Genomic DNA, 25,409 nt, shown 5'->3' with positions numbered 1-25,409 from the left:
TGCTCCTTTTATTGTCATTCTTTCTTGTGCTTCGTTTTTCCTTATGAGCCACAGTCAAGATCGTGGCTGCGACGCTTGTTGATCGTCAGTCCTCATAGTCAACAAGTGACAACAGCAAGTGCTGCGCTGAGAGGTTTTGTTGACCTGTAAACGCGTTCAATTGCTCATTGGCTCAACAGGGCCGAAACGTTTTAATTTTATTTTTTTTGGAGTTTTTGTGAGTTGATGTCAGACATCGGTTAACGGCAATGCAACATAACGTATTTTGACATGCAGCGTGACAGTTGGATGCGGATAAAAACACGCATTTGCTAGCACTCAAGTGATTTGTGAATTTGTCGTAAAGATAAAAAAGTTTAATTTCAAAATAAATAAATAAATCAATAAAACAGCCATTAAACTAAAGCATAAACAAATATTTAAGTAGTGCGCGCATTGGCTCGGAAAGGTAAAAAAAAGAGTCAAATACTCATTTTGTGTGGTAATGAACGATATTAAAATGGGCTTCAAGCATACGATGTTGCAACGCATACAAAACTATGAAGTGTGCCCCGCGAAATCGGTGACCAGCAGCAATAGTTCAGAATCGGGTGATGAACAAACGCAGCATACCGCTCACGTCACCGACTTTAGTATCAGTCGTATACTGGGCGATGATGCTCAGTTGAAAAGTGCTTCGAAAAATTACAAGGACTCTGCCAAAACTGCGACGATCAGCGCCAAGTCTAATACTCCCGCACCCTGCCTATCAACTTCCTCGACCACCGATATTCTGGACCTCTCAAAATCCTCGCCTATCGTAGAACAGTTGCCAACAGTCAACATGCCACGCCAACCCGCTTATCCCACACCCACCTACCATAGTCTCCACTCAGACTTCTTAGCCGTCGCTGCAGCCGCAAATGCCACTAAATTTTATGCGCAATTTTTTCCTCATATGTTTCCTACCTACGCGGTGCCTAACTTCAATGCGCCTACACCAACACCTTACCAAAAACGCTACTTCGCACCGTACGTCATCAACTCAGTGCATGCGAGTCCCTCAACTACCGCTCAGCCCGGCAGCTCTCGATTTTTAAGTTTGCCGAACCCTTCCAGTGCGCCCATAACGTCTTCACCGCCTAAAAATGTCTATTCACGCGCGAGTTGTACAGATTGCTTAGATTATTATAAACATTACCCCGCCTACAAGTCAGGAGGCATGCCGTCGGTACCTTCTTCGCCCACGTCTTCAACTGCGTCCACTTGCCATTCCTCGTTTAGCGCAAATTTTCTGAAGACGAAATCCTCCACCGACCTACTACTACTCAAGTCCTCTACGATCGCTTTGAACACGGCGGCAAATTGCAAGTTAACAGCGACAACAACTAAATTGTGTGCAAGCAGCCCTGCGTCGGTGCCGACTTTGAATGCCGAGGAAATAAGCTATAAATGTTGTATTTGCGATAAGGTGTTCGGCTGCTCACAAACATTGCAGGTGAGAGTTTAAGATAAGTGAATTTAATAATGAATGAGTGAATGAAATATCTAATTTAAAACTAATGTTGTTCCCATAACGACATGCCCGCTAAAATTGTGCAGAAAAGCATCAGACAGAAGTACTCGTTTATCGGTATCGAACTCTTTCTAAAACTCATACAGAGACACCTCTTTGCTATATCATAAAGACTTGAAAATGTGCGTTTAGTGTCTTCCTATTCATCTGGCAGGTTACACTTTAAGGCCAAAGTTGATGTAGCTTTATGAGTATTTTTTTTGTCTAAGCACCAGACCTCAGTGGTTTAATCGTTTGAGCTGCTTTTGAATAAGCAACGGAGTTCCTGAAGTGAATGCATTGGAATCTTGGGTCCAATAGTTCTATGGAACTCTACTTGTCCAAATCCTTTCCAGCTCCGAGGCGCAAGTATTGTCGAACCACTACATAATGATTCATTTAATTTCAAAATAAATAAAAATTCGTGAAAGAAGCGCAAATAAATACTCTAACCGCGCACTCGGTACCCACCTGAGTACTTGAATAAAGGACGCTTGTACACAGAGTGCTTAGTAATAGAACAAAGTATCGAGAGTTTACTCATATTTACACGTATCGAAATAACACTATCTATAGTATGGATCCACAAGGTGTCTGTAGAGACACTGCTGGTCCATTCATTTGAATCTAACCCCGCCTAGTGTTCGAAATCGGAGAAGAGATCAAAACGGTGATACTAAATTGCCATAAATTACTACGTATTTATGTATTGACTTTTATATTATATATATATTTTGGGTGTTTGGCCGAGCTCCTCATAATATTTGTGGCGTGCGTCTTGATGTTGTTCCACAAATTGAGGGACCTACAGTTGTCAGCCGCCTTCGAAGATATTTTTGTTCTCTATGAGGAGCTTTTTCATGGCAGAAATACACTCGGAGGTTTGCCATTGCGTGCCGGGGATCGACCGCTATTAGAAAAACTTTTTCTTCATTTTAGTGTTTCACGGAGATTCGAACCTACGCACTCCGCATTCTGAATGGTAGTCACGCACCAACCCATTCGGCTACGGCGGCCGAAAAGGAAAGGGTTCTATAACACGGACTCGACACTTGGAAAAAGAATAAAACTGATTCTGATGATGAAAATTCCCCCTATTCATAAACCAACCAAAGACCAAGAAATCCATAGTTCATTTTTCAGGTTTCAAAACAGTGATAAAGTAGTAAAAGTCATACTTACAAGGTGGCGCAAAATTAATCAGCCTATGGGAAATTTTATAATTTTTGCAAATGGCGGTGCACGTCAAACATATTTGACACTTTTGAACTGCAGTAGATAAACCGACAAGCAGTGGAGTGCGAAATGGCCAAAATAAAAATTTGCATCACTCAAAACCATTTTTTTATATAGAAAAAAGTTATTCAAATACAAAATTGCCCACCCTGTATATCCCAAAAAAGAACAAAATTATGTTCTTATCTTTGGCTATGCACCGCGATCGTTGAAAGAAAGATCTGAAGAAACAGAAAGCCAGAAATGATACTGGGCTAGAATACAACAAATTGGGGTGTCGATATTAAAAGTGAGATCTGTGCTGCCTACTCAGGGGTTCAAGAACCATAATTACAGAGAGAGCAAACTAAGAAAATGGTTTTTTCGTTCAAGCTTTAAAGATATAGAGGTGTCATCTAAGGGGTTTTCCAATAACAGGTGTTCGGTGTCAAACAGGAGAGATGATTTAGGATTTTTTATGGCATTTTTCTTTGAATATCAAAATGGCACCTCTTATTGGAAAACGCTTTATATGGCACTTTAAAATTTCATTCAAATTTTGAAAGGGTCTGCAGCTGTTTAGTTCACAAGTGTCAAATGTGACTGACATACGATGCCATTTGCAAAAATTCTAAACTTTCCGATGGGTCGTTTAATTCTGCGCCACCTTTACAAGGGCTGTAGTATTACTCATTTATGAGCATAGCATATCGGCAGAAAACTCTGAATTCAAAAGTCTGCTCTGGACATAAAATATTTATTTTTAAGTATTTATTTAAGAAATTGGACTGTATCGGTAAGACTTTTAAGTCTTTTTTAATAAGCCGTTGCTGGAAGTTACAGATTTCGAAATCAATTATTTTTATACAATGCAAACTAAAAGCAATTTAGAAAATGTTATTATTTAAATTTAATTGTAACTGAAATATAATGTAACTGAAATTAAAATAAGATTAGAGAAAAATAAAGGAATAATCAGAACAGTGAGAAACATATAAGATTAAGATTAATAGTAGAAATTAAAGAGCCAGAAAAATGGTGACAGTTTCATCACAACCACATTCACTGAACAGATTTAAAAGAATAGTATATTACCACGTTGTAAAGGGTTTTCCAATAAGAGGTGTTATTCACGTAAAAGATCAATGGTTTCGTTGCATGTGTGGCACGTAGCGCCGTCTTGTAGGAAATAAACGTTGTCCAGATTAATACCATCCAATTCCGGCCATAAAAAATCGTTAATCATCTCTCGATAGCGCAATCCATTCACCGTAACTGTTGCTCCATTCATTTTCGCAAAAATTGAGATCCAATGATTCCGCCGGACCATAAACCGCACCAAACAGTTACAGGTTGAGGATAGAGAGACTTTTCAACAATAACTCTTGGATTTTCTAAGCCCCAGATCCGACAATTTTGCTTGCTGACGAAGCCACCGAGGTGGAAATGGGCCTCATCACTCAAGATGATTTTTCGATGGAATTCCGGATCATTTTCATGCATTTCAACGACCCAATCAGCAAAGACCCGACGTTGTTGATGATCGACCGGCTGGAGGTCTTGTGTTAACTGGATTTTATAAGCCTTAAGACTCAAATCTTTATCCAAAATATGGTGTAATGACGTTTGTGAAATGCCTAATTCCAAAGAACGACGAGGAATGGACAAACCTGGGGTTTCTTCAACACTTCAACAACAACTACAACAGCAATATTTTCGGCTGTTCTTGAGCGACTTGCACGGGCTTTATTCTTCACATCACTAACTTGTCCCAAAAGCTCGTATTTTTTCACCAATTTCTGTATTGGAGTCCGACAAGATGCTTCACGATGACTCAAAAATAATCGAGTTTTACGAACCGTCTCTTCCACATTTTCACCATTTTTATAGTGAATTTTAATAATGTCAATGCGTTATTTAAGCGTGTATCGTTCCATTTTTATTAATGGCGTAGTTTCTACTTGTCAAATATCAAAAAATGATAGCGTCAAAAGAGACATCTACCGAAATAGCGGGCTATTCAAAATAACACCTGTTATTGGAAAACCCTTTAGTTACTCCTATGGCAGCCATGACAGATTCAAGAATTTATTTCCAGAGCCTAATAGCATTAATGAAAAACAGCCATGATGAGGAGAAGTTGGAATATTTGGGAAGAATTAGACTTTTATGCCTATTAGATCTCGTTAATCTTAATTTCTCATAAAGGCAATTGGGAGTTTCGCACTAATTATACTAATTGCATCTTAGAATTTAGTTTTTCCACAAAGAAATGGTCACGCTCAGGGACCATAGATATAACGAGCTATATATGAGCTCAGAGTATGTGAGGTGTAATACAGGGTGGCTGATGAATTTTGCTACATTAAGAAACTCAAATAACTTTTTTTTAGTGTATGGAATTCATTTATTTTTCAAGTTGAAGGTCATTAAATTTTATTAAATGTAGCTTAACTAGTTTTAAAAATAATTGAATTGAATTGAATAATTGAAATAATTGGGGGGCATGCTCGTTGACACAAGTGCGGCATCTTAGTAAAAAGTTGTTCATTGCTGCTTTGAGAGTTACGACAGGAATAGCCGCAATTGTTGCCCGAATGGATTGTTTTAGTTCATCCAAATTTGTTGGCTTTGTTTTATAAACTTCTTGTTTACATAAACCCCACAAGAAAAAGTCAGGTGCAGTAAGGTCAGGCGACCTGGGGGGCCAACGAAATTCGGAGTTTCTTGAAATCAGTTTATTGGGAAATTTTCGTCGCAACTCTGTCATAACAGTCTGGGCTATGTGAGACGTTGCCCCATCTTGTTGAAACCACACAGAGTTGAAAGGAATTCTCTTTCGGCGTAGTTCTGGATAGAAAAATTCGTTCAGCATTTTCAAATAACGGTCTCCAGTAACCGTAACGGTGTGACCATTTTCTTCAAAAAAATAAGGCCCGACAATACAGCGTGAAGAAACCGCACACCACAATGTCACGCGAATTCCGTGGGTTAGAAGTACTCCATATTCGACAATTTTGTTTGTTCACATTGCCGTTTAAATCGAAATGGGCCTCATCAGACATGAAAAGGCAATTTAACATGTTTTGGTCTTCTTCCACCATTTGCAGGATCTTCTGGCAAAATTCCAAGCAAATCGGCAAGTCTGCTACATTCAGTTTGTTAACCATTTGAATTTTGTAGGGAAATAAGTCTAAATCTTTGTGCATTATTGTTTGCAAAGACTGTCGGCTGACACCAAGTTGAGCAGATAAGCTTCTTGTTGAAACCCTTGGATTGCTTTGTACAGCTGTAGCTACAGCAGCGATCGTTTCCTCCGTCCGAACTGGTGGGTTTCGATGATAAGGCCTTCTTGCGACTGTTCCTTGCTCAGCAAAATTATTCACCAGTCTCATTATGGTCCATCTGCTCGGGGGATCGCCGCCAAACATCCGCCTGTACTCTCTCTGTACCAAAACTACGGACTCCAGTGCGTGATAGCGGCGGACTATCCAAATTCTTGTTTGCGTGTCCCAGTTATCCATTTTAATAAATTTTAAAGATCAATCTGCAAATTAAAACAAAAATGGAACAGATAACTTAAAAAGAAAAAAAGTTATTCAATTTTTTTTTGGTAGCGGCTTTCATCAGCCACCCTGTATAATGCATTGACTACCTAACTTTCTTCTAGTCTCTGCTGGTGTAAACCACGCTGAAATTCTGAATCTACTCGTACGTAAAATATTAGACACCTACTCCTACTTACAGCTTTATTTATATGGTCAGAACAGCTTAACACAGAATTAATAACAAATCCAGAATTTTTAATCTTATTAGTGAGCATCAGGGCACACATACCGACAAACAATTTTGGAATATCTTCTACATACATATGTAAACGGCTTCTAATGGGCTGATTGTGAAATTGCAGAGAGGCCATTATTAATTGTAAAAAAAAAAATCCTCAACTAGACCTCAACTAGACCAATTCTACTGGACAAATACAATTGAATATCATCAGCATAAGCATGGACATTGACAAACTGACATACAGAGAATATATCATTCCCAAAAATAGTAAATAAAGCGGGACCAAAACAGAACCTTGCGGGACAACGGAACCAACAAAACAAGTCGTGAAGGAGTTAGCCTTGCACATTAGTTTTTCAGTTCTCCTGAAAGGTAACACAACGGCCACAATGGCTGAAAAGTCCCGGGCCTAACACACAGATGGCACCGTTTTATTGCATTCACCTCTTTTTCAGTTAGTACTAACCTTTAAAAGACAGTTGTTAAAATTTCATGATATTCGATTCGTTAGTTCGTGAGTCATTGTGCTAAGAGTGACGCTACTTTTGCTATTTTCAAAGAATGGATCAAAAAGAATTTCGTATTCTAATTTTACACCGTCTATCGGTTCGAGAAAATACAATTCAAGCGCAGCAATGGTTTGAAAAATGTTATGAGGACTCCGCTCTATTAGAAACAACAATAAAACGATGGTTTGCTGACTTCAAACGTGGTCGTAGAGACACCGATGATGCGCAAGTGGACGTCCAAATGAGGCGGTAACACCAGAAAACATCAAAAAATTCCACAACATCGTTTTGAATGATCGAAAAGTGGCATTGCGTGAGTTAGTATTTGTTTTGTTTTTTTTTTTTTATTACATCTGTCGATGGACACTTAGAAATTTTTATAGCTTAGGTGGGAGATTAATTGTTACTTGAAATAAGCTTCTTTTAAATAACATGATTCAATTAATAGTTACATAGCTTACATTTAATATATTAGCAACAGTAATATGCTTAGTTTAAGTTTATCAAAATAGTATCTGCTAATGCTGTTGGTGTTATTCGCTTTAGTCTTAATTTCTGCGTTAGCTCCATGTGTGGTATTTCTTGTACCTCTTTGTTCGAATGTGTTAGTAATTTTTGTGTGTGTTTCGTGCTGTATTTCTGAATTACGTCTTTTATGGGATCAATCTTTAGGTCGCGGTGTAAGTCTTCATTTGTTATATACCAGGGTGCATTTACGATAGTCCTTAAAATTTTTGATTGAAGTCGTTGAATTATTTGTATATTTGATTTGCATGCTGTCCCCCATAGTTCTATGCCGTACCTCCACATGGGTATTATCATTGTCTTATATATTAGCAGTTTGTTGTATACTGACAATTTTGAGTACTTATTGAGTAGCCAAGACAATTGTCTGAATCTGTTTTGCACTTCGTTCCTTTTTTGGATTATGTGGTCCTTCCATGTCAGTTTTGCGTCAATGATCAAGCCCAAGTATTTAGCTTTTGTGTTTTGAGTGATGACTGTGTTATTAATGGTTATCGTAGGATGGTCATGTTTGCGGTTGGTATATATTACTTGGACCGTTTTGTTTGTGTTTACTTGGATTCCCCATTTTGCCAACCAAGTCAACATTGTGTCAATTAGATTTTGCAGCTTCGATGAAGCGACATTTATATTCCTATCAGACATATGTGTATATTATGTACAACTATGGTCCCAGTACGCTGCCTTGTGGTACTCCGGTATCCATTTTTAATACCTCCGACCATTCGTCCTGATGTTTAACATAGAAATACCGGTCGCTTAGGTAACTTGGCAGTAATAGATAGTGGTCAAGTGGGAATATTTGTTTGAACTTATATAGTAGTCCTGGGTGCCATACGCTGTCAAAAGCCTTCGCTACGTCGAGATAAGTTGCGATACAGTGGTTTTTCTTGTCAATTTCATTAATGATTTTGTTAGTTACTCGTTGCTCTCGTTGAATAGTCGAGTGCTTATGTCGGAATCCAAACTGGTGGGAGGGAGTTATGTTCTTCGCTTGTATGATGGGGTCAAGACGATCATGGATCAAGTTTTCAAACAGTTTTGAAATAATTAAAATAAATAATTAAAAGGCTTATAGGTCTATATGATGATGGTTCACTGGCGTCTTTATTTGGTTTCGGCAATGCTATTATTTCTGAAACTTTCCATGGAAGGGGGAAATACTTTAGCCTAATGGATGAGGTAAAGATGTTTCTTAAGTATATTATTCCATCGTCATGTAGTTCTTTTAATATTTGTCCATTGATTTTGTCATATTCTGGAGATTTTTTGTTGTTTATGGTCTTGATTTTGCTTCGAATTTCGTCTGGAGTTACCCTCTTGATTGGTTTGTTAGCTATGTCAGATGTAGCAGGCAGATTATAATTTTGAGTGTCCTTTTGGTTTTTGAATGTATTTTTGAAGTGTCTGGCGAGCACACAACTTTTTATCTCTTTCTTTGTAAATTAAGCGATTAAGAGAAAGTTATTCTATGATCGCGTTGAGTTTCCTGCCGGCCCAAGTGTTACTGTTAGCAGAGGGATGTGCGAGAATACCAATAATGTAAAACTAATAAAAAAACTCTATATTTTTATGTTGTATATTATTTTATAATACTTGAGAACTTTTTCCGTTAAATTTGTTTTCAAAATACAACTGAAAATCTTATAAGCGTAACCCATATATGGGTTAAGTGGGTTCCACGGAGGCATGTCCGTAACCCAAGTACGAATTACGCGAGACGAAACGTGTTAAAATTTAAAAAATTAAGTTTGAAAAAAACAAAAAAAAAAATATTGAAATGATTCCTTTATTAATTATCATTTAAAAACAAAAACTTGCTTTAGGAGAAATTAGTTTTCTTCCGCTTAATAAGTCATTTTGTCCACTCTGCTTTGAAGCCGCAAGGGTTATAAGATGTGAGGAGGTAACCTTACCTGGTTGGTATCGTTGCCCAGGGAATGAGCACACTTGGACGAAGAAAAATGGATTCGTCCTTTGTGATACCATTATGAAGGAGGTGAGGTGAAAGAGAAAGACCGATGGGATACAGGGAGAGGTGGTGGATTACGAACGATGACTTTGCTGCGTTTGCGTCAATCGCTTTGTGCTGCTGATGAAATTCATCAGATTTTTAATGTCAACGCCAGCTATATCAGCAGGCGTAGCAAAGAAGTAAAAGAGCCAAGATGCCTGGATCTTAGCCCCGCCTGAGCAGGGCAGCTAAGGAGAAGGTGCTGAGATGATTCCACCTCATCCTCCATACATCCAGCGCAAAAAGGACTCGAGGTGATTCAAAATCTCACAGCATGCATTCCTCGCGCATAGTGACCTGTGAGAAAACCCCTGAGATTCGATAGCTGATATTTTGTCAAACTCGGAAGCTCGCCCGAGCGCCCTCCGTCCACATGTGGCCAGAAGTATTTCGCGGCCTTACAAGTTTGTGTACTTTCCCAACGCGAGATGCCCATCTTTCCAAGAGCAGACCGCAGGTAGTCAGGGGGATCCCAGTTCTCTCCCTTCGTGGGGAAATCACCTCACATGTCCCTTGTCTGGCCAGCTCATCCGCCTCACAGTTTCCCGCAATGTCGCTGTGACCATGAACCCAGATGAGGCTTATGTCAAAGAATTCGCACGCAGTCGAAAGTGAGGTCAAGCATTCCTTGACCAGTTTCGAATGCACCGTCACTGACCTGAGGGCCCTTATTGCCGCTTGGCTGTCGGAGTAAATATTTACTTTCCTGGCTGTTAGTACGCATGTGAGCAGCCAATCAGCTGCCTCCTTGATTGCGGCTACTTCTGCATGGAACGCACTACAGGGATCTGGTAACCTGAATTTGAGTCTGATGGGCAGCTCCTCACAAAAGACTGCTCCACCAACCTTTCCTTCCAACTTCGAACCATCCGTGAACAAGTTCACCAGGCCCTGTCTCCAAGTGTAGCCCCCCGTCCACTCTTCCCTTGATGGAATATGAGTGGAGAAGGTTCCGGCTGGACTAAGCGAGGGTATACACTGATCCGTTCACAGGGGATGAACTCGAAGTTTCTAAGGATGCTTGAGTGCTCATAAGTGAGGTTGAGCTTATAGCCAGAGCTCCTCAGTCTGACTGCGATACGTGTAGCGGGAATTCTACCTGCGATGTCTACGGGTACCACATTTAAAATTGCGTTGAGCGCCAGAGTAGGAGTCGTTCTCTCTCTGCAGCTTCTTCACCAATGTCGTCTTCTCTAGTGAGTTCCACCAGACTATGACAAGATGTGAGGAAGTGGATTCCAAAATTAATCATGCAATTTTGTTATTGAATAACTTTTTTAGTGAGTGAATAAGAAAACCATTTTATTTCTTATTATTTTTTTCTTTGAGTAATGGAAATCTCTATTTTGACTCTTACGCGTTACTGTGCTTGTCTGTTTGTATACTACAGCTGTCTAGTTCACACGTGTCAAATATGATTGACGTAGGAGGCTATAAATCGCCACATTGCACATAATTATAAGCAAAATATGTCTGCGTATATGAAGTATTGCCCAATTGGCTGCGAAATTTGCTTAGCCGCATGTTATTGAAATGAAAGATAAACAGGTTTAGATCAAAACTAATAATAGCAATTATACTTCCTGCATTTAATACGTAGTTGAACATCAATTTTAATTAGTTTTATGGCAACGTGTTTGCAAAATTGCTCTTGAGATTTCGAAAACTAGCGACCGCGCTTACCTATTCCTCTTCTTGCTTCAATCTTCCCCTTGCAATGGTGTCACAAAAAATTCATTCATCCATTGTTGAATGAGTTTTATTTCCAGTTCAAGTGAGGCCTCGTACCCTTGGAAGTAACTATGCGTAACCTAACGTATATAATTTTACATTCGGCCGAACTTGGCGCGCTTTTTTCGGTCTTGGTTCATGCGGCAGCTTCCATTGAGATGATTGAGCTTTGGTTTGAACATCATGACCATAAACCCATGATTCGTCACCAGTTATGACCCTCTGGAGGAAATTTGGGTCGTCGCAGACAGAGTCCAACATCTCATTAGCAATGTTCATGCGATGCTGCTTTTGGTCGAAATTGAGCAGTTTTGGTACGAATTTTGCGACGACCTGTCTCATGCCCAAATCATTGAAATCATTTTCTTCACTTCATCAATTTTTTCGTCTATTGTTGAAGTGCTCGGGCGTCCGACACGCTTTTCGTCATTCACATCTTCTCGGCCTTCTGAGAACATTTTGTACCACCGATAAACGTTGCTTTGGTCCAAAGTAGCTTCTCCGTATGACACAGTCAACATTCGGAATGCATCCGCGAACTTAATTTCGTTTTTCCCACAAAATTTGATACAGGTTCTTTGATCTATCTTTTTGAATAGGTAAAAATCGAAGACGAGCCGAAACACGTGTAAGCAAAGCAGCTGTCAACAATTAACTGAACATTCAAAATGGCCGAACTCGTCGGCCACAAAAAAATCGAATTTCAAATATACGTAACCTGCGAAAATTCAAAATTCGCGATACTTTTTGAACACACCTCGTTTTTAATATGCCGAAATCGGTCTGGGTTTGTTGCCAACAGATCTGCAGTAACTAAACAGTATATTTTTAGTTAATACTACATCGATTCTTTCTCGGCTGGTTGCAGCTACACTGTATTTACACTACCATCCGGAAAGCCTTTAATAAAATCTTGCATTTATTATTATTATTATTTATTGGCTATTTGTGCACTGCGACCGGAATAGATCTATTGTGCAGCCAGGTAGCCTACTCGAACAGTTTTAGGCCATTAATAAATCCTAAAACTGCTGTATGCTTAATTTCTACCAGGAGGTTTGGATTTATAGCCCCATTTCCCCGGTAATTTAATCGGCGTCGTGTCACTGCTGGCCAGTCGCATAGAACGTGTTCTGCTGTTTCTTGTGCCTCTTCGCAGAGTGTACAAGAATCGTTTTCTATCACACCTATCTTTTTCATGTGATAATTAAGTTTACAGTGTCCTGTTAATAGTTCAGTGTAAAGTTTTTTGTCCTTTCTGCTTAGGCTAAGGATTGCTTCTGCCTTTATCCGTTCCGGATCTATGAGTCTTTTCGATTGCCGCATGCCCGATCGGGCTCTCCAGTAATCGATTAGGCCTCGTTGTTCCTGCTCACGTAGAAAGACACTCTTGAAGCTGTTGTTTACCCCGTAGAAAGGTTCAGGACCTATGAAGGGAGTGCTTGCCCCCTTTTTCGCTAAAATCTTTCATAGAGTCTTCATTAAAAATGTTGCTTGTTTTGCCTTTCATTTTTGCTTTTCTGCGATGGATAAAATCTTATTTGTGCGATAGACGTTGTGTGGGAGCAAGTGATGGTATTTCTGCCTCCTTTGATGTTTTGCTTTATGCTATTTGATAGGCTTTACTTGTGGTGCTTTCCAATAACTTACTCGAAAATTCTGATTCCCTCTCGGCCATCAACTCAATAGCAAACATATACAACTACGATCACTATCCAACCACCATTCGAAACATTATGATAGCGAATTACTCTAAAATCAAACTAATTTGGGTGCCGGAACACGCCAACATAACCGGAAATGAATTCGCTGACTACACCGTCAAACAAGCACATCAAATACCAACACTGATGACAGATAACTTCAACTTAACCGACATTAAAAAACATATAAAAAACATTTCGATAGCAAACATCACCATACATGGAACTCAACTAATGACTGGTACCAACAGGTAAACCATACAAAAACCCACATAGCGGACTTTATAAAAAATAATAAAAATAGGGTGACCCGAGTAGACGTCATAAAGTTCGGGCGTCTTCGTCTAGGGCATACAAAGACTACACATGGACATTTCATGGCCAACACGAATCCAACTACGTGCACGTGCAACCCAGACGTAAGATGTACCATTCCCCATATTCTCCTTCATTGCCCACTATACACCGCCCGCAGAAGGCAAATCTTCAGCAACTCAAATCCAATGACGCATTTATCTTCCCCAACCTCCGATTCAATATCTTTAATAACCAAATTCCTTAAAATAACCAACCTATACCATAGAATTTAAGGCACAATACAAAAGTACTCCATATACACAGTTTAAGCGTAACGCCTCGACGCTATAGCTTCATGTTACAATTAGCTTAAAAGATTTACTCTTTAAGTCAATTTTTTTTTTAAATAAAAAAAAAAATACTCGAAAATATCTAAAATTTTGCGTACAAAATACCATATCTGGACTTTTGTCCTACAGTGCGTTAGTGAGATTAAGAAGCTTGGCGTTGTCTTTGATAACAAATTTTCTTTAAAAAAAAAAACATAATTGGCGCGTACACTTCTGTTAGGTGTTTGGCCGAGCTCCTCCTCCTATTTGTGGTGTGCGTCTTGATGTTTTTCCACAAATGGAGGGACCTACAGTTTCAAGCCGACTCCAAACGGCAGATATTTTTATGAGGAGCTTTTTCATGGCAGAAATATACTCGGAGGTTTGCCATTGCCTGCCGAGGGGCGACCGCTATTAGAAAAATGTTTTTATTCATTTTACTTTCACCGAGATTCGAACCAACGACCTCTCTGTGAATTCCGAATGGTAATCACGCACCAACCCATTCGGCTACGGCGGCCACCAAATTTCTTTTACTAACCATATAAATTATAGTACAATACTTCAAAATCTTTCTAAATCCACTAAGTTATCTGATCCCAATACCAACAAGTTACTATTCTATTCTATTACTACTACATCATTTTTTAGGTCTCGTTTAGAATATGATGCCTTTATTTGGATCTCATGTGGTTGGTAAGCTATCAATAGAATCGAACGTGCGCGAAATTTTTTTCTCAAATATGCCTCTCGGTATCTGTACTTTATTGATCCCATGCTATCATATTCCGCTCGTCTCATGCTTATATGTAAGTATAAAGTCCTTAGAAATTCGTTAGCCTATTCTGTGTCTGTCTTTCACTTATAATATCGTTACTGGAGTCATTGATTGTCCTTAGTTGCTGAAAGAGATTCGATTTAATGCTTCAGCGATCTCTTAAGAACTTCTGCCGCTTTTATGGGAAAAACTGAAAAACTAAGTATGCCAGTGACGCTCACCTTACTCGTGAATTAAATTCCATTAATAATGAGGTTGTTCTTGCTTTTTCGATTTCAAGAGTGGCTTTTTAGAATCTTTCGACCTCTATATATAATGGTTTTAACCCAACTATAATGTATTTAAATATATAAGGTTATCAAAAAAGTCTTGCGGTATTTTTATTGAATTTTCAATTGTTCATAAAATTGGTTATAATAATGCGATTTAAGTCAAATATGCGCCGTTTTGTTCGATGACGAGTTCCCAACGAGATGCCAACTTCATAATGCCCCTCTTATAGAAGCTCGCTTCCCTATCGTCAAAAAACTCGGAGGGCCAATTTTCACAGGACTCTCTTGTGGACAACTTCCGACTACCAAGCTCGTTCGCCATGGACAGAAATAGGTGGTAATCACTTGGTGCGAGATACGGACTATACGGTGGATGCAAAAGAATTTCTCATCCGAGCTCCCGGAGCTTCTGGCGCGTCACCAAAGATGTGTGTGGCCTGGCGTTGTCCTGATGGAAGACAATTCGGCCTTTGTTGATCAAAGATGGCCTCTTCTGCATGAGTGCTGCATTCAAGTGGTCCAGTTGTTGGCAGTACAGGTCCGAATTGAGCGTTTGGCCATAGGGGAGCAGCTCATAGTGGATGATTCCCTGCCAATCCCACCAAACACACAGAAGAACCTTCCTGGCCGTCAATCCAGGCTTGGCCACCGTCTGGGCAGCTTCACCGCTTTTCGACCACGACCGTTTGCGCTTCACGTTGTCGTAAGTGATCCACTTTTCATCGCCAGTCACCATCCGCTTCAAAAACGGGTCGATTTTGTTGCGATTCGGAAGCGATTCGCATGCATCCATACGGACAAAAATGTTTTTTGCGTCAAGTCGTGTGGCACCCATACATCGAGCTTCTTTTTGAATCCAAGCTTCTTCAAATGGTTTATAACGGTTTGATGACTCATGCCCAGCTCTTGGCCGATGCTACGGCTGCTACTATGCCGGTCTCTTTCGATCAATTCAGCGATTTTATCGCAATTTTCGACGACAGGCCTTCCGGACCGTGGCGCATCTTCGATCACCTCTGCACCAGAACGAAAACGTTGAAACCATCGTTGTGCGGTGGAAATGGAAACTGTATCGGGTCCATAAACTGCACAAATTTTATTGGCAGCATGAGATGCATTTTTGCCTTTATCGTAGTAGTACTGTAAAATATGCCGTATTTTCTCTTTATTTTGCTCCATGTTTGCGACGCTATAACTCACGAGCGACTAAAAGCAAACAACAATTAATCAAACACGTGTTAGCACGTGAAAAGAGCTTTCCAAAAAGCTCTAGCGTGAACCGATGCGACGAATACAACTAGAACTACGCGCTTGCAAAGACAAGCTTGCGGAAATACCGCAAGACTTTTTGGCCAACCTTATATGTAGTACATCAATAGTTTAATCTAAACTACTTTTGCATCATAGTGTGTAAGGATTGAAATTCATAGGCTTCAGTAAATAAATAAAGAGTACCCATTGATGGATATGCAAAAAGTCGTACCTCCATTTCTGCTTAATTGTTTCTGTGCGAAAACTAATTACTCACCATCTGAAATTCCTGCCTTTGTATATGGCTATGAAAGGAGGTTAAAAAGAAACTATGATTGATGAATATAAATGAACACATCTCATTACAAACTAATTTCGCACACTTGAGCACATTTAGTTTTAGAATATTTCTTACGAATGCTCAAGTACCACGTACTTCTGCAAAAAATAATCTCTTCCACCATCAATATATACAGGATCCGGCACTCAAAGTGTAACCAACTACAGACCGCTCGCGCAGCTGATGCTGTCTGTTAGTTGGCTAAATGACAATCCAGAGTATTGTTTACATACGCGCGGAAGCATTTTGCCGAGAGTAAACGCGAAAAAAGAGAAGCAATAATGAATTTCAAACGTAATAGTGTGATTGCATTACATGATATTTGACGGGAAAATCACAACCAGCGATTGTTCGTGAGTTCAAGCACCTTAAAGTAAATAAAGTTTTTGTATTGCACCATTGCTCGTTAAAAGGTACCAGTAGCATCGCGAAACGTCATGGAGGTGGTCATCAAACGTTTGCAACGTCACGTGAAAGGGTTGAAAAAGTGAGAAGTGACTTGAGCGAAATCCCCGACGAAGTGCCAATGAAATGGCGCAAGAACTGAAAATATCTGATCGTAGCACCCGCCACATACTGAAAAATGATCTCATGGCAGTAAAACCGAATGTGGGGTAGGAGCAGTTATATACTCTCATAGACTTAAAATTGAAAGATCTGTACGTCTTCCTAATACCAGCAATGTCTTTCAGGCGGAAGTACTGGCAATTGGGAAAGCTTATCACTTAGCTACTAATCACGGATTTCTTTTTTAAGGGGAATATTTCTATTATTTCGGATAGCGAAGCTGCAATCCAGGCAGTGGACTCGGCTACAACAACCCCTAAAGTGGTGAAGTAATATAGGAATAGCCTCACCATCTTGAGTGAAAACCATAAAGCAACCTTAATTTGGGTCCCGGGACACCGAAACATAGAAGGTAACGAAAATGCCGATGAACTGGCAAGAGGTCGATCTGCCATAAATAAGGTTCTTGCAGTACCGGTATTCACACCATTAGGTGCAGTCAAGAATGCATTTTCCGTAAAATAACTTCGAATCGCAGATTGAAGATGGAGAGACCAGACGAAATGCAAAATCAGCAGAACGTTATATCCCATCTACAAGCTCAAGCAATCGTAGTCATTGATAAACATGAAACGACCAGACGCCTGTAGACTAACGACAGTCATAACTGGCTTTTGGTCTATCGGAGAACAAGCCGCCAAAATGGGCAAAAGGAAACAATCTTCCACTTTCTCTGTGAATGCCCTGCCCTATGGAAGAACAGAATGTTAACCCTGGATGAACCGCTGTTCGAGAGTCTCGAGCAACTGTCTGGCTTAGACGTCAACAACCTGATAAGGTTCCTGAACCGCACAGACTGGATATAGTCTTGCTGTAAATAACTATTAAACAAGTTGGTAACGAGGGTGTGGCAACAAAATGTTCGATTCTGGATGAATCACCACTCTAACCAACCAACAAACCAACCAACCAAGCCTTACAAGATCCAAAAGGCGCAAGATCTCACACCAAAGCAGCAACAAGTCAGACTTGAGGACAAAAGAGCTGCTTCGCTTGACCGAAAGCGGACAATTTCCGAACACTGTGTTTTTTGACGGGAAAATTTTTCAAATTGAGCAATTTGTAAACTTCCAAACCGGTAGGGTTTATTTGACCGACCGGACCGTTCATATGAGAATTTGAGTCATCGATTGGCCACCAGGAGGCAGCACACGCCACAGGTAATGGTTTGGGCCGCTGTAACCGCAGATGGGCGCTCTCCAATCGTTTTCATCCAACCTGGCGTTAAGGTAAATGCGAAGTATTATCGGGAAAGTATTCTGGAGGTTGCTTTGAAGACGCGGGAAGACAAACAATCGTTTTCATCGAACGTGGCGTTAAGGTAAATGCGAAGTATTATCGGGAAAGTATTCTGGAGGTTGCTTTGAAGACGCGGGAAGACAAACATTTCGGTGGCAGACCATGGACGTTTCAACAGGACTCGGCACCGTGTTACAAAGCTCGAGTGAACCAAGAGAGGCTAAAAAACAACGTTTCGAACTTCATAACGCGCACACAATGGCTCTCAAATTCACCAGACGGGAATTCCATGGTTTATTCTATTTGGATCATTTTGGAGAGCACGGTCTGAACTCAAAGATGCTGAAAAAAGCCATTGTCCGCGAGTGGGTTAAAATGCCTGTAAGTCACATTCGGGCAGCTTGAGACTCGTTTCTGGACCCTCTCGAGGCCACAGTCAAGGCAAAAGGTGGTCATATCGAGCAAAAGTAAATTGAATCTTAATTTTGTATTATTTTTACACATTTTTTACTTTGAATAGAATAAAAGTAAGTTTCCAAACTAAATTTATGGCCTTTTTAATTGGTTACACTTCGAGTGCCGGACCCTGTATTATGACTATCAATTTTATCCGCACGCAAATCATTTTACATATCAGCAATGCAAATTAGTAGAACTGGAATAAATGCTTCTAAACTCTAAGTTCAATAATGATATATTTGTATGTAACATAAATTATCTCGAGAAGCATTTTCATTTTTTAACAGAAAATATCTGCTAAGGTCTTTCACCACACGTGCATGAATTGCCTACAAGCATCGCGAACGAGCTTATGACTTACACAATTAATATTTAGATATGTATTCACAAAAATTAGTATGCGTGTGCATATGAATGTACATACTTATGTCTAACTGCTTACTCACATAAATACATACATACGTATGTGGACACGTTGGTATGAACAACAGCTACGATTTCGATTGGGTGGAGCTAAAACAAAAAACCAGTTTTATACTTACGCACACACACACACATATGCAGATTTGAACATAGGTGGAGTCAACCCGAGTTGGTATGGCGGGACTAGTTGCAGTTGTATGCATATACTTACATACATCCAGTATGCAAATAAATTTGAAGTGTTGCCTGTGCGTACATATGTTTGTATGTTTGTATTTCTGTAGTAAAGCATAAAACAGACAGTTAACACAAAGTATGGAGAGTTGTGTAAATGGAGAAGATGGAGAAAAACAGGTTTCCTTGCTGTGTTTGGCGACATCACGTACACATTTAGGCGCCGCTGTGTAAAAGAGCACCAAGCAACTAGCGAGGGCGCTGCTCTGGTTGGTTGTTGCGAGTGAGGGCTGCGAAAGAGTAAGCAATGCTGTTACTGGTGCGATCAACTGACTCGCGATGCGTTGCTGAAATGATTGAAGAGAAGGCAGGTGAAAGAAGCGTGATACATATATACAGTCTTGCGCAAAATTTTAAGGTAACTGTGGTATTTATAATAGTAATATAATCAAAATGACGGCCACCGTGGCTGAATGCTTTGTGTGTGACTATCATTCGTTAGTGCCAAATTCGAAGCCCACTGTACGCACGAATTGGCAAAATGATAGAAAGTGACCGCCTTCTGTGGGCCCGCTTCGCATGTAATTTGTTGTTTCCTTATATTTCATTCCAGAAGCCACCATAAGTGTTCATATCGCACCCTAAATACAAAAGGGTCACAACTCAAAATTTTCCAAACTCGAGCTTGACTTGTTTACAGTAGCACAGAAAACAAACTATGTGACATATCACGCTGAAATTTGCCATGTAAGCTTATAACAGTTCTATCAAAAAAACAAAAAATTTATTTTTGCCATATGTCATTCGCGGACCGTTTTATTGATAACGTTTCGTTCATATTTGAGCAGAAGAAACATTTTGAGTTGTGACCCTTTTGTATTTAGGGTGCGATATATCCGATGGTTTTTGGAGGTACTGACAAAAGCGTGGGGAGATTATTGAGAAGCCATAATTTTACTATATGAGCTATATGCTTGGGGTCATTGCCTTGTTGAAAGCAGTATTCAAGTCATAACCCCAGCATCTCAACGATTTGCTTTAAATTTTGTTTTAAAATATATATATATTTTTTCCCCCGAAGCTCCTAGATGGAGCATAGGGCCTCAATAAACAAATTATAATTAATTGTATCTAAGGCAAACATTCTTGCCTCTGCGTCGACCTGACGCCTCCACGTATTGGCTGGTCTCCCACGTCTGCGGCTGCCTTGGGGGTTCAAATCCAGTGCTGTTCTTGTTTCTCAACGTGTGACCGATCCATTTCCACTTACGGCGTTGAATTTCTATGTGGACGGGTGTTTGCTTGGTCACGATCCAGAGATCAGCGTTACTAATAACCTGGGGCCAATATGTGCGCATAATCTTGCGTAGGCAAAGATTAAGAAAGGCTTGGAGCGACTGTAGTACATACATGCCGATATGTTCCAAGTTTCACACCCATACAACACAATTTCACGTTGGCATTGAAAATCACTTTGGTATGCCTGGAGATGTGAGACGCTCTCCACACCTTATCCAGCATGCCAAATGCAGCGCATCCCTTGGATATACGGTTAGGTATGTCAGCTGCTGACCCGCCGGTTTTGGAGATAATGCTCCCCAGGTAGCAGAATTCATCTACATCTTCCAGGGGTGTGCCGGCAATCTGAAGAGCGTGCGATTCACTGGTGTTGATGCGCATAACTTTAGTCTTCGCGATATTGATTTTTAGTCCACTTTGTGCTGCGGCCTCGCTCACCGCATGAAGTTTTGCTGATATGTGCGAATATTTATGCGACAGCAGACATATGTCGTGAGCATAGTCTGAAGCCTCCAGGTGGCCACACATACCCCAGGATATGCCTCTGTTAGTCGTTTTAAAATATCCATATATGCAATTGTTGAACTGATAATATTTTTTTTTTGCTAATACATCTTTTTATTCAGCGCTGTACTATATTTTCTCCACACAATTTTTCTTCTTCTGATACCAAAAATGCAATATTTGGTTTCATCCGAAAAAATAGCCCTTTTCCAAAATTCTGGAGTGTTGTGTAAATGCTCATTTGCCAAAGCAATGCATTTTTGCCTTTTTATTAGAGAAATAACTGGCTTCTCTCTAGCAAGTTTTCAAGGATAATCAGCTTTTCTTAAGACTATTTCTGCAGTTGAAACACTAATATATTTAAAACCCATTTCATCTTTCGCTTTTGAAGCTGTTATCTTTGCATTTTTCTTCACAAGCCCGTTAAAACTACGTTTTCCCTTTCTGCTATTTTACAAAGACGCCCTACTCTTGGCCTGCCCTTGAAGTTATAATTCTGGCATTTTTGTAGTCTGGAATTACTGTTCAAATTCATGCCCATGCTCTACCTGTTGTTCTTCCAATTTGCCGATATTTTGGCCTTCTTTCCACAATATTATAATCAAATTGCTTTCGTCATTGCCTCTTTCTACTCTTTTTACTTCCGCATTTTGGTATTCATTTTATTTTTGAATTCAACTTTAGTTTTTTGCAAACTTGAAACTTTTGCACAATACTGTATATGCGTACATATGTGCATATGCATGTTCTTTTATATTTACTGCGCACTGCTTATAGACAGACACGACCCGAGACTAGACGCTCAAACATTTAAATGTCTTGCATTTTCGTCGTCATCAAAGAAAAAACTGTAAAATGTACCTTTAGTGTCTCTCTGTTGACTTCCATTGTTAGCACCCTGTAGCTCACGACTGAACGCAATAAACAGAAAATAGCAAAAGAACTTTTTTAGTTTGAAATGCCACCTTGCCAACGAACATAAAGTTTGTTTCACCGATGCTTTACGAGATATCGATTAATACAGCCATCAGCCCAGAAAATAATGGATTTTTTTTTCTTGGAATATTTTTGAAAATTTATGATTATTATATTTAAAATATGCTCCTAAGGATGGCAAACCACATTGCGACTTCTTATGGCGATATATTTACTTTTATTACACCTAAGATCTGCCGAAGAAAGCGTCACTTTTCAAGCAAAAATTGTAAATAATCTCGCAAACTAATACTGATTTTTTGCAAATCAAAAAGGGAAAAGATTTTAATATTTAACAGCATATCTTTCCACATTTAAATATAATAAATTATTTCCTGACTCATATCCACTAATCCCAGCACTTCTTCTTCTTAATTGGCGCGATAACCGCTTACGTGATTTTGGCCGAGTTCAACAAAGCGCACCAGTCGTTTCTTTCTCGTGCTAACCGGCGCCAATTGAACACACTAAGTGAAGCCAAGAGCCGGAGCGTTTGTATCCATTTGGAGGACATGACCCAGCCAACTACGCCAGATCCAGCGACTACGATCACTTTGGACTAAGCAATTGAGTAGTAAAGTCCTCTAATAATGTCTATGTCGTCGTAAAGCTCATACCGCTCGTCGTTCAATCGCCTGCGATATTCGCCGTTGCCAACGTGCAAAGGTCCAAAAATCTTGCGCAGAATCTTTCTCTCAAACACTCCAAGCGTCGTTTCATCGGATGTTGTCATCGTCCACGCTTCTGCGCCATACGTTAGGACGGGCATGATGAGAGTCTTGTAGAGTGTTAATTTTGTTCGTCGAGAGAGAACTTTACTACTAAATTGCCTACTTAGTCCAAAATAGCACTTGTTGGCAAAAGAGATTCTACATTGGATTTCATGGGTGAAATTGTTATCGGTGTTAAGGCTGGTTCCTAAGTATATGAAGCCCTTTACAACCTCAAAATTATAACTGTCAACAGTGACGTGGGTGCCGATACGCAAGTGCGCCGACTGTTTGTTTGATGAAAGGACGTACTTCGTTTTGTCCTCGTTCACCACCAGACTCATTCGCTTTGCCTCTTTATCCAGTTTGGAGAAAGCAGAACTAACAGCGCGGTTGTTAAGGCCGATGATGTCAATATCCTAGGTATACGCCAACAATTGTACGCTCTTATAGAAAATTGTGCCTGAGCGATTAAGTTCTGCGGCTCGTACGATGCTCTCCAACATCAGGTTAAAGAAGTCACTCGACAGTGAGTCACCCTGTCTGAAACCTCGTTTGGTATCAAACGGCTCGGAGGGGTCCTTCCCAATTCTGATGGCGCTGCTGGTGTTGAGCAACGTCAACACACGCTTGCATAGCCGTATTTTTTTTGGGGGGGATACCGAATTCAGATATCGCGGCATACAGATAACTCCTCTTCGTACTGTCGAATGCAGCTTTGAAGTCAATGAAAAGATGGTGTGTGTCGATTCTCCTTTCATGGGTCTTTTCCAATATTGTGAATATTTGGTCGATGGTAGACTTTCCAGGTCTAAAGCGACACTGATAAGGTCCAATCAGTTGGTTGACGGTGGGCTTCAGCCTTTCACACAATACTCTCGCTAGAACCTTATAGGCGATATTTAGAAGACTAATCCCGCAGTAATTAGCACAGATTGCAGGATCACCCTTTTTATGGATTGGGCAGAGCACACTTAAATTCCAATCGGCAGGCAAGCCTCACTGCCTATACTTGAAAATACCGATATTCTTGAGCAGTTTTGGTCTTTCAATACCATCAAAAATACTTATCCTCCTTTTTCGTGATATTTTTCATTCCTTTTCAAGTCAAGAACTTAGTATTATGTTAAGATAGAATTTTTTTTTAATTTTTCAATAATTTCCCCAATAATTTTACAACTCGAATTCTGTTTCAGGCACACGAAAAGACCCACAAGTCGCCACGCTACGAATGTACCGACTGCGGCAAAGGTTTCTCTCAGCTGCGCAACTACAAATATCATCTCTCCGTGCACCGCGGCACCAAAGAATTCGCCGCTGAATGTCCGGAATGCGGCAAAACATTCAACGACAAGGGTTATCTCAGCAGTCACATGAAGATCCATCGCAACAAAAAGGAGTACGAATGCCCCTACTGTCCCAAATCGTTCAACCAGCGCGTGGCATTCAATATGCACGTACGCATACACACGGGAGTTAAGCCGCACAAGTGCGCCGAATGCGGCAAACGCTTTTCGCGAAAAATGCTACTCAAACAGCACATGCGCACCCACAGCGGCGAGAAGCCCTACCAGTGCTCCGTGTGCGGTAAATCTTTCGCAGATCGTAGCAACATGACGCTGCATCATAGACTTCACTCAGGTGGGTTGGCAAAGAGGGCACGATTTGTTCCCATTTCATTTATTAATTGCTAAATATCTTTGTATCTTTGCAGGCATCAAACCATTCAACTGTCCCATTTGTCCGAAGGCATTCACCAAGAAACATCACCTTAAGACTCATTTGAACTACCACACTGGCTGCAAGCCATACATTTGCCCACATCTCAACTGCAATCAGGCCTTCACTCAGTCCAGCAACATGCGCACGCATGCCAAGAAATGCCAATATCGTCCACTGCAATTACCCTATCCGGTTGCGTCGTCAACAAGCAACGCATCAAATACAGTCTCATCAGCCGCAATGGCATTGCCTTCCACCAGTGCGGCATCATTAACACCAATTGTGTCGCGTCTCAGCATACCGCCAATCGTTACTGGAACTGGAACAAGTAGTGCAACAACAGCTGCAGCTGCTTTGTCTTCAGCGGCAGCGGCGGCGGCGGCTGCTGCGGCGGTGGCCAACACAACGGCATCGCCACACATTCCTAATTTGTCAACGGCCCTGTCGGCTAGTATGCGAATGTTGTCTGCAGTGTCAGCTGCAGGCGTCGCCACACTGCCTAGCGGTACCACATCCGGCAGCCACAGCGTTGCCGCACAGCAGCCACTTTTGCCATTTCCGCCTGCGCAACAACCGTTAATGGGTACACTACGACCATTTTAATTGCAGCGAGGGCAGTTAATTAATTTGTTGGTTTGCTTGAAATGAAGAAGAGAATTTACTTTTATTAACTTTTTTTTATTACATTTTTAGGTAGGATTTATATACGCGTATATTTGTGATTTAATCTAAAATAATTATACAAACAAACTTTTGAAACTCAAAGTACTTTCATATAATTTGTAAATCATTAATATATATTTTATATAAAGTGCTATGTCCTTGGATACCTTATAAGTTATTAAATTATGTGAAAGATAAAACTCACTCTTAAATAATTGAATTTTCTTCTTCTTTATTGGGGTAGTGAATTTTGGCTTAGTTCAACATAGAGCGCCAATTGTTTCTTCTGCTTGCCATTCGCCGCCATTCGGAAGTTGTGGCCAAATTGCCGTCTAGTTGCAGAATACCACCTTGAATAAAAAATTCCCGGAATATAATATATTCAGA

The 25,409-nt window shown here is 40.3% G+C and overlaps 1 protein-coding gene across 1 annotated transcript; it reads left to right on the top strand.

Moving 5' to 3' along the window:
- Positions 1-484: 484 nt before the first annotated feature.
- On the top strand, positions 485-25,051 carry LOC129247943 (zinc finger protein 358). The gene is made up of 3 exons (XM_054887326.1): positions 485-1,477; positions 23,834-24,278; positions 24,352-25,051. Exons 1-3 carry the CDS (start codon positions 485-487, stop codon positions 24,960-24,962), a joined length of 2,049 nt encoding a protein of 682 aa, XP_054743301.1. The 3' UTR covers positions 24,963-25,051.
- The last annotated feature ends 358 nt before the right edge of the window (positions 25,052-25,409 follow it).

Source organism: Anastrepha obliqua, chromosome 5, assembly GCF_027943255.1.
Source record: "Anastrepha obliqua isolate idAnaObli1 chromosome 5, idAnaObli1_1.0, whole genome shotgun sequence".
Lineage (NCBI taxonomy): Eukaryota > Metazoa > Arthropoda > Insecta > Diptera > Tephritidae > Anastrepha > Anastrepha obliqua.
The sequence above is the reverse complement of the archived record's forward strand: the minus strand, read 5'-3'. Positions and strand labels throughout refer to the sequence as shown.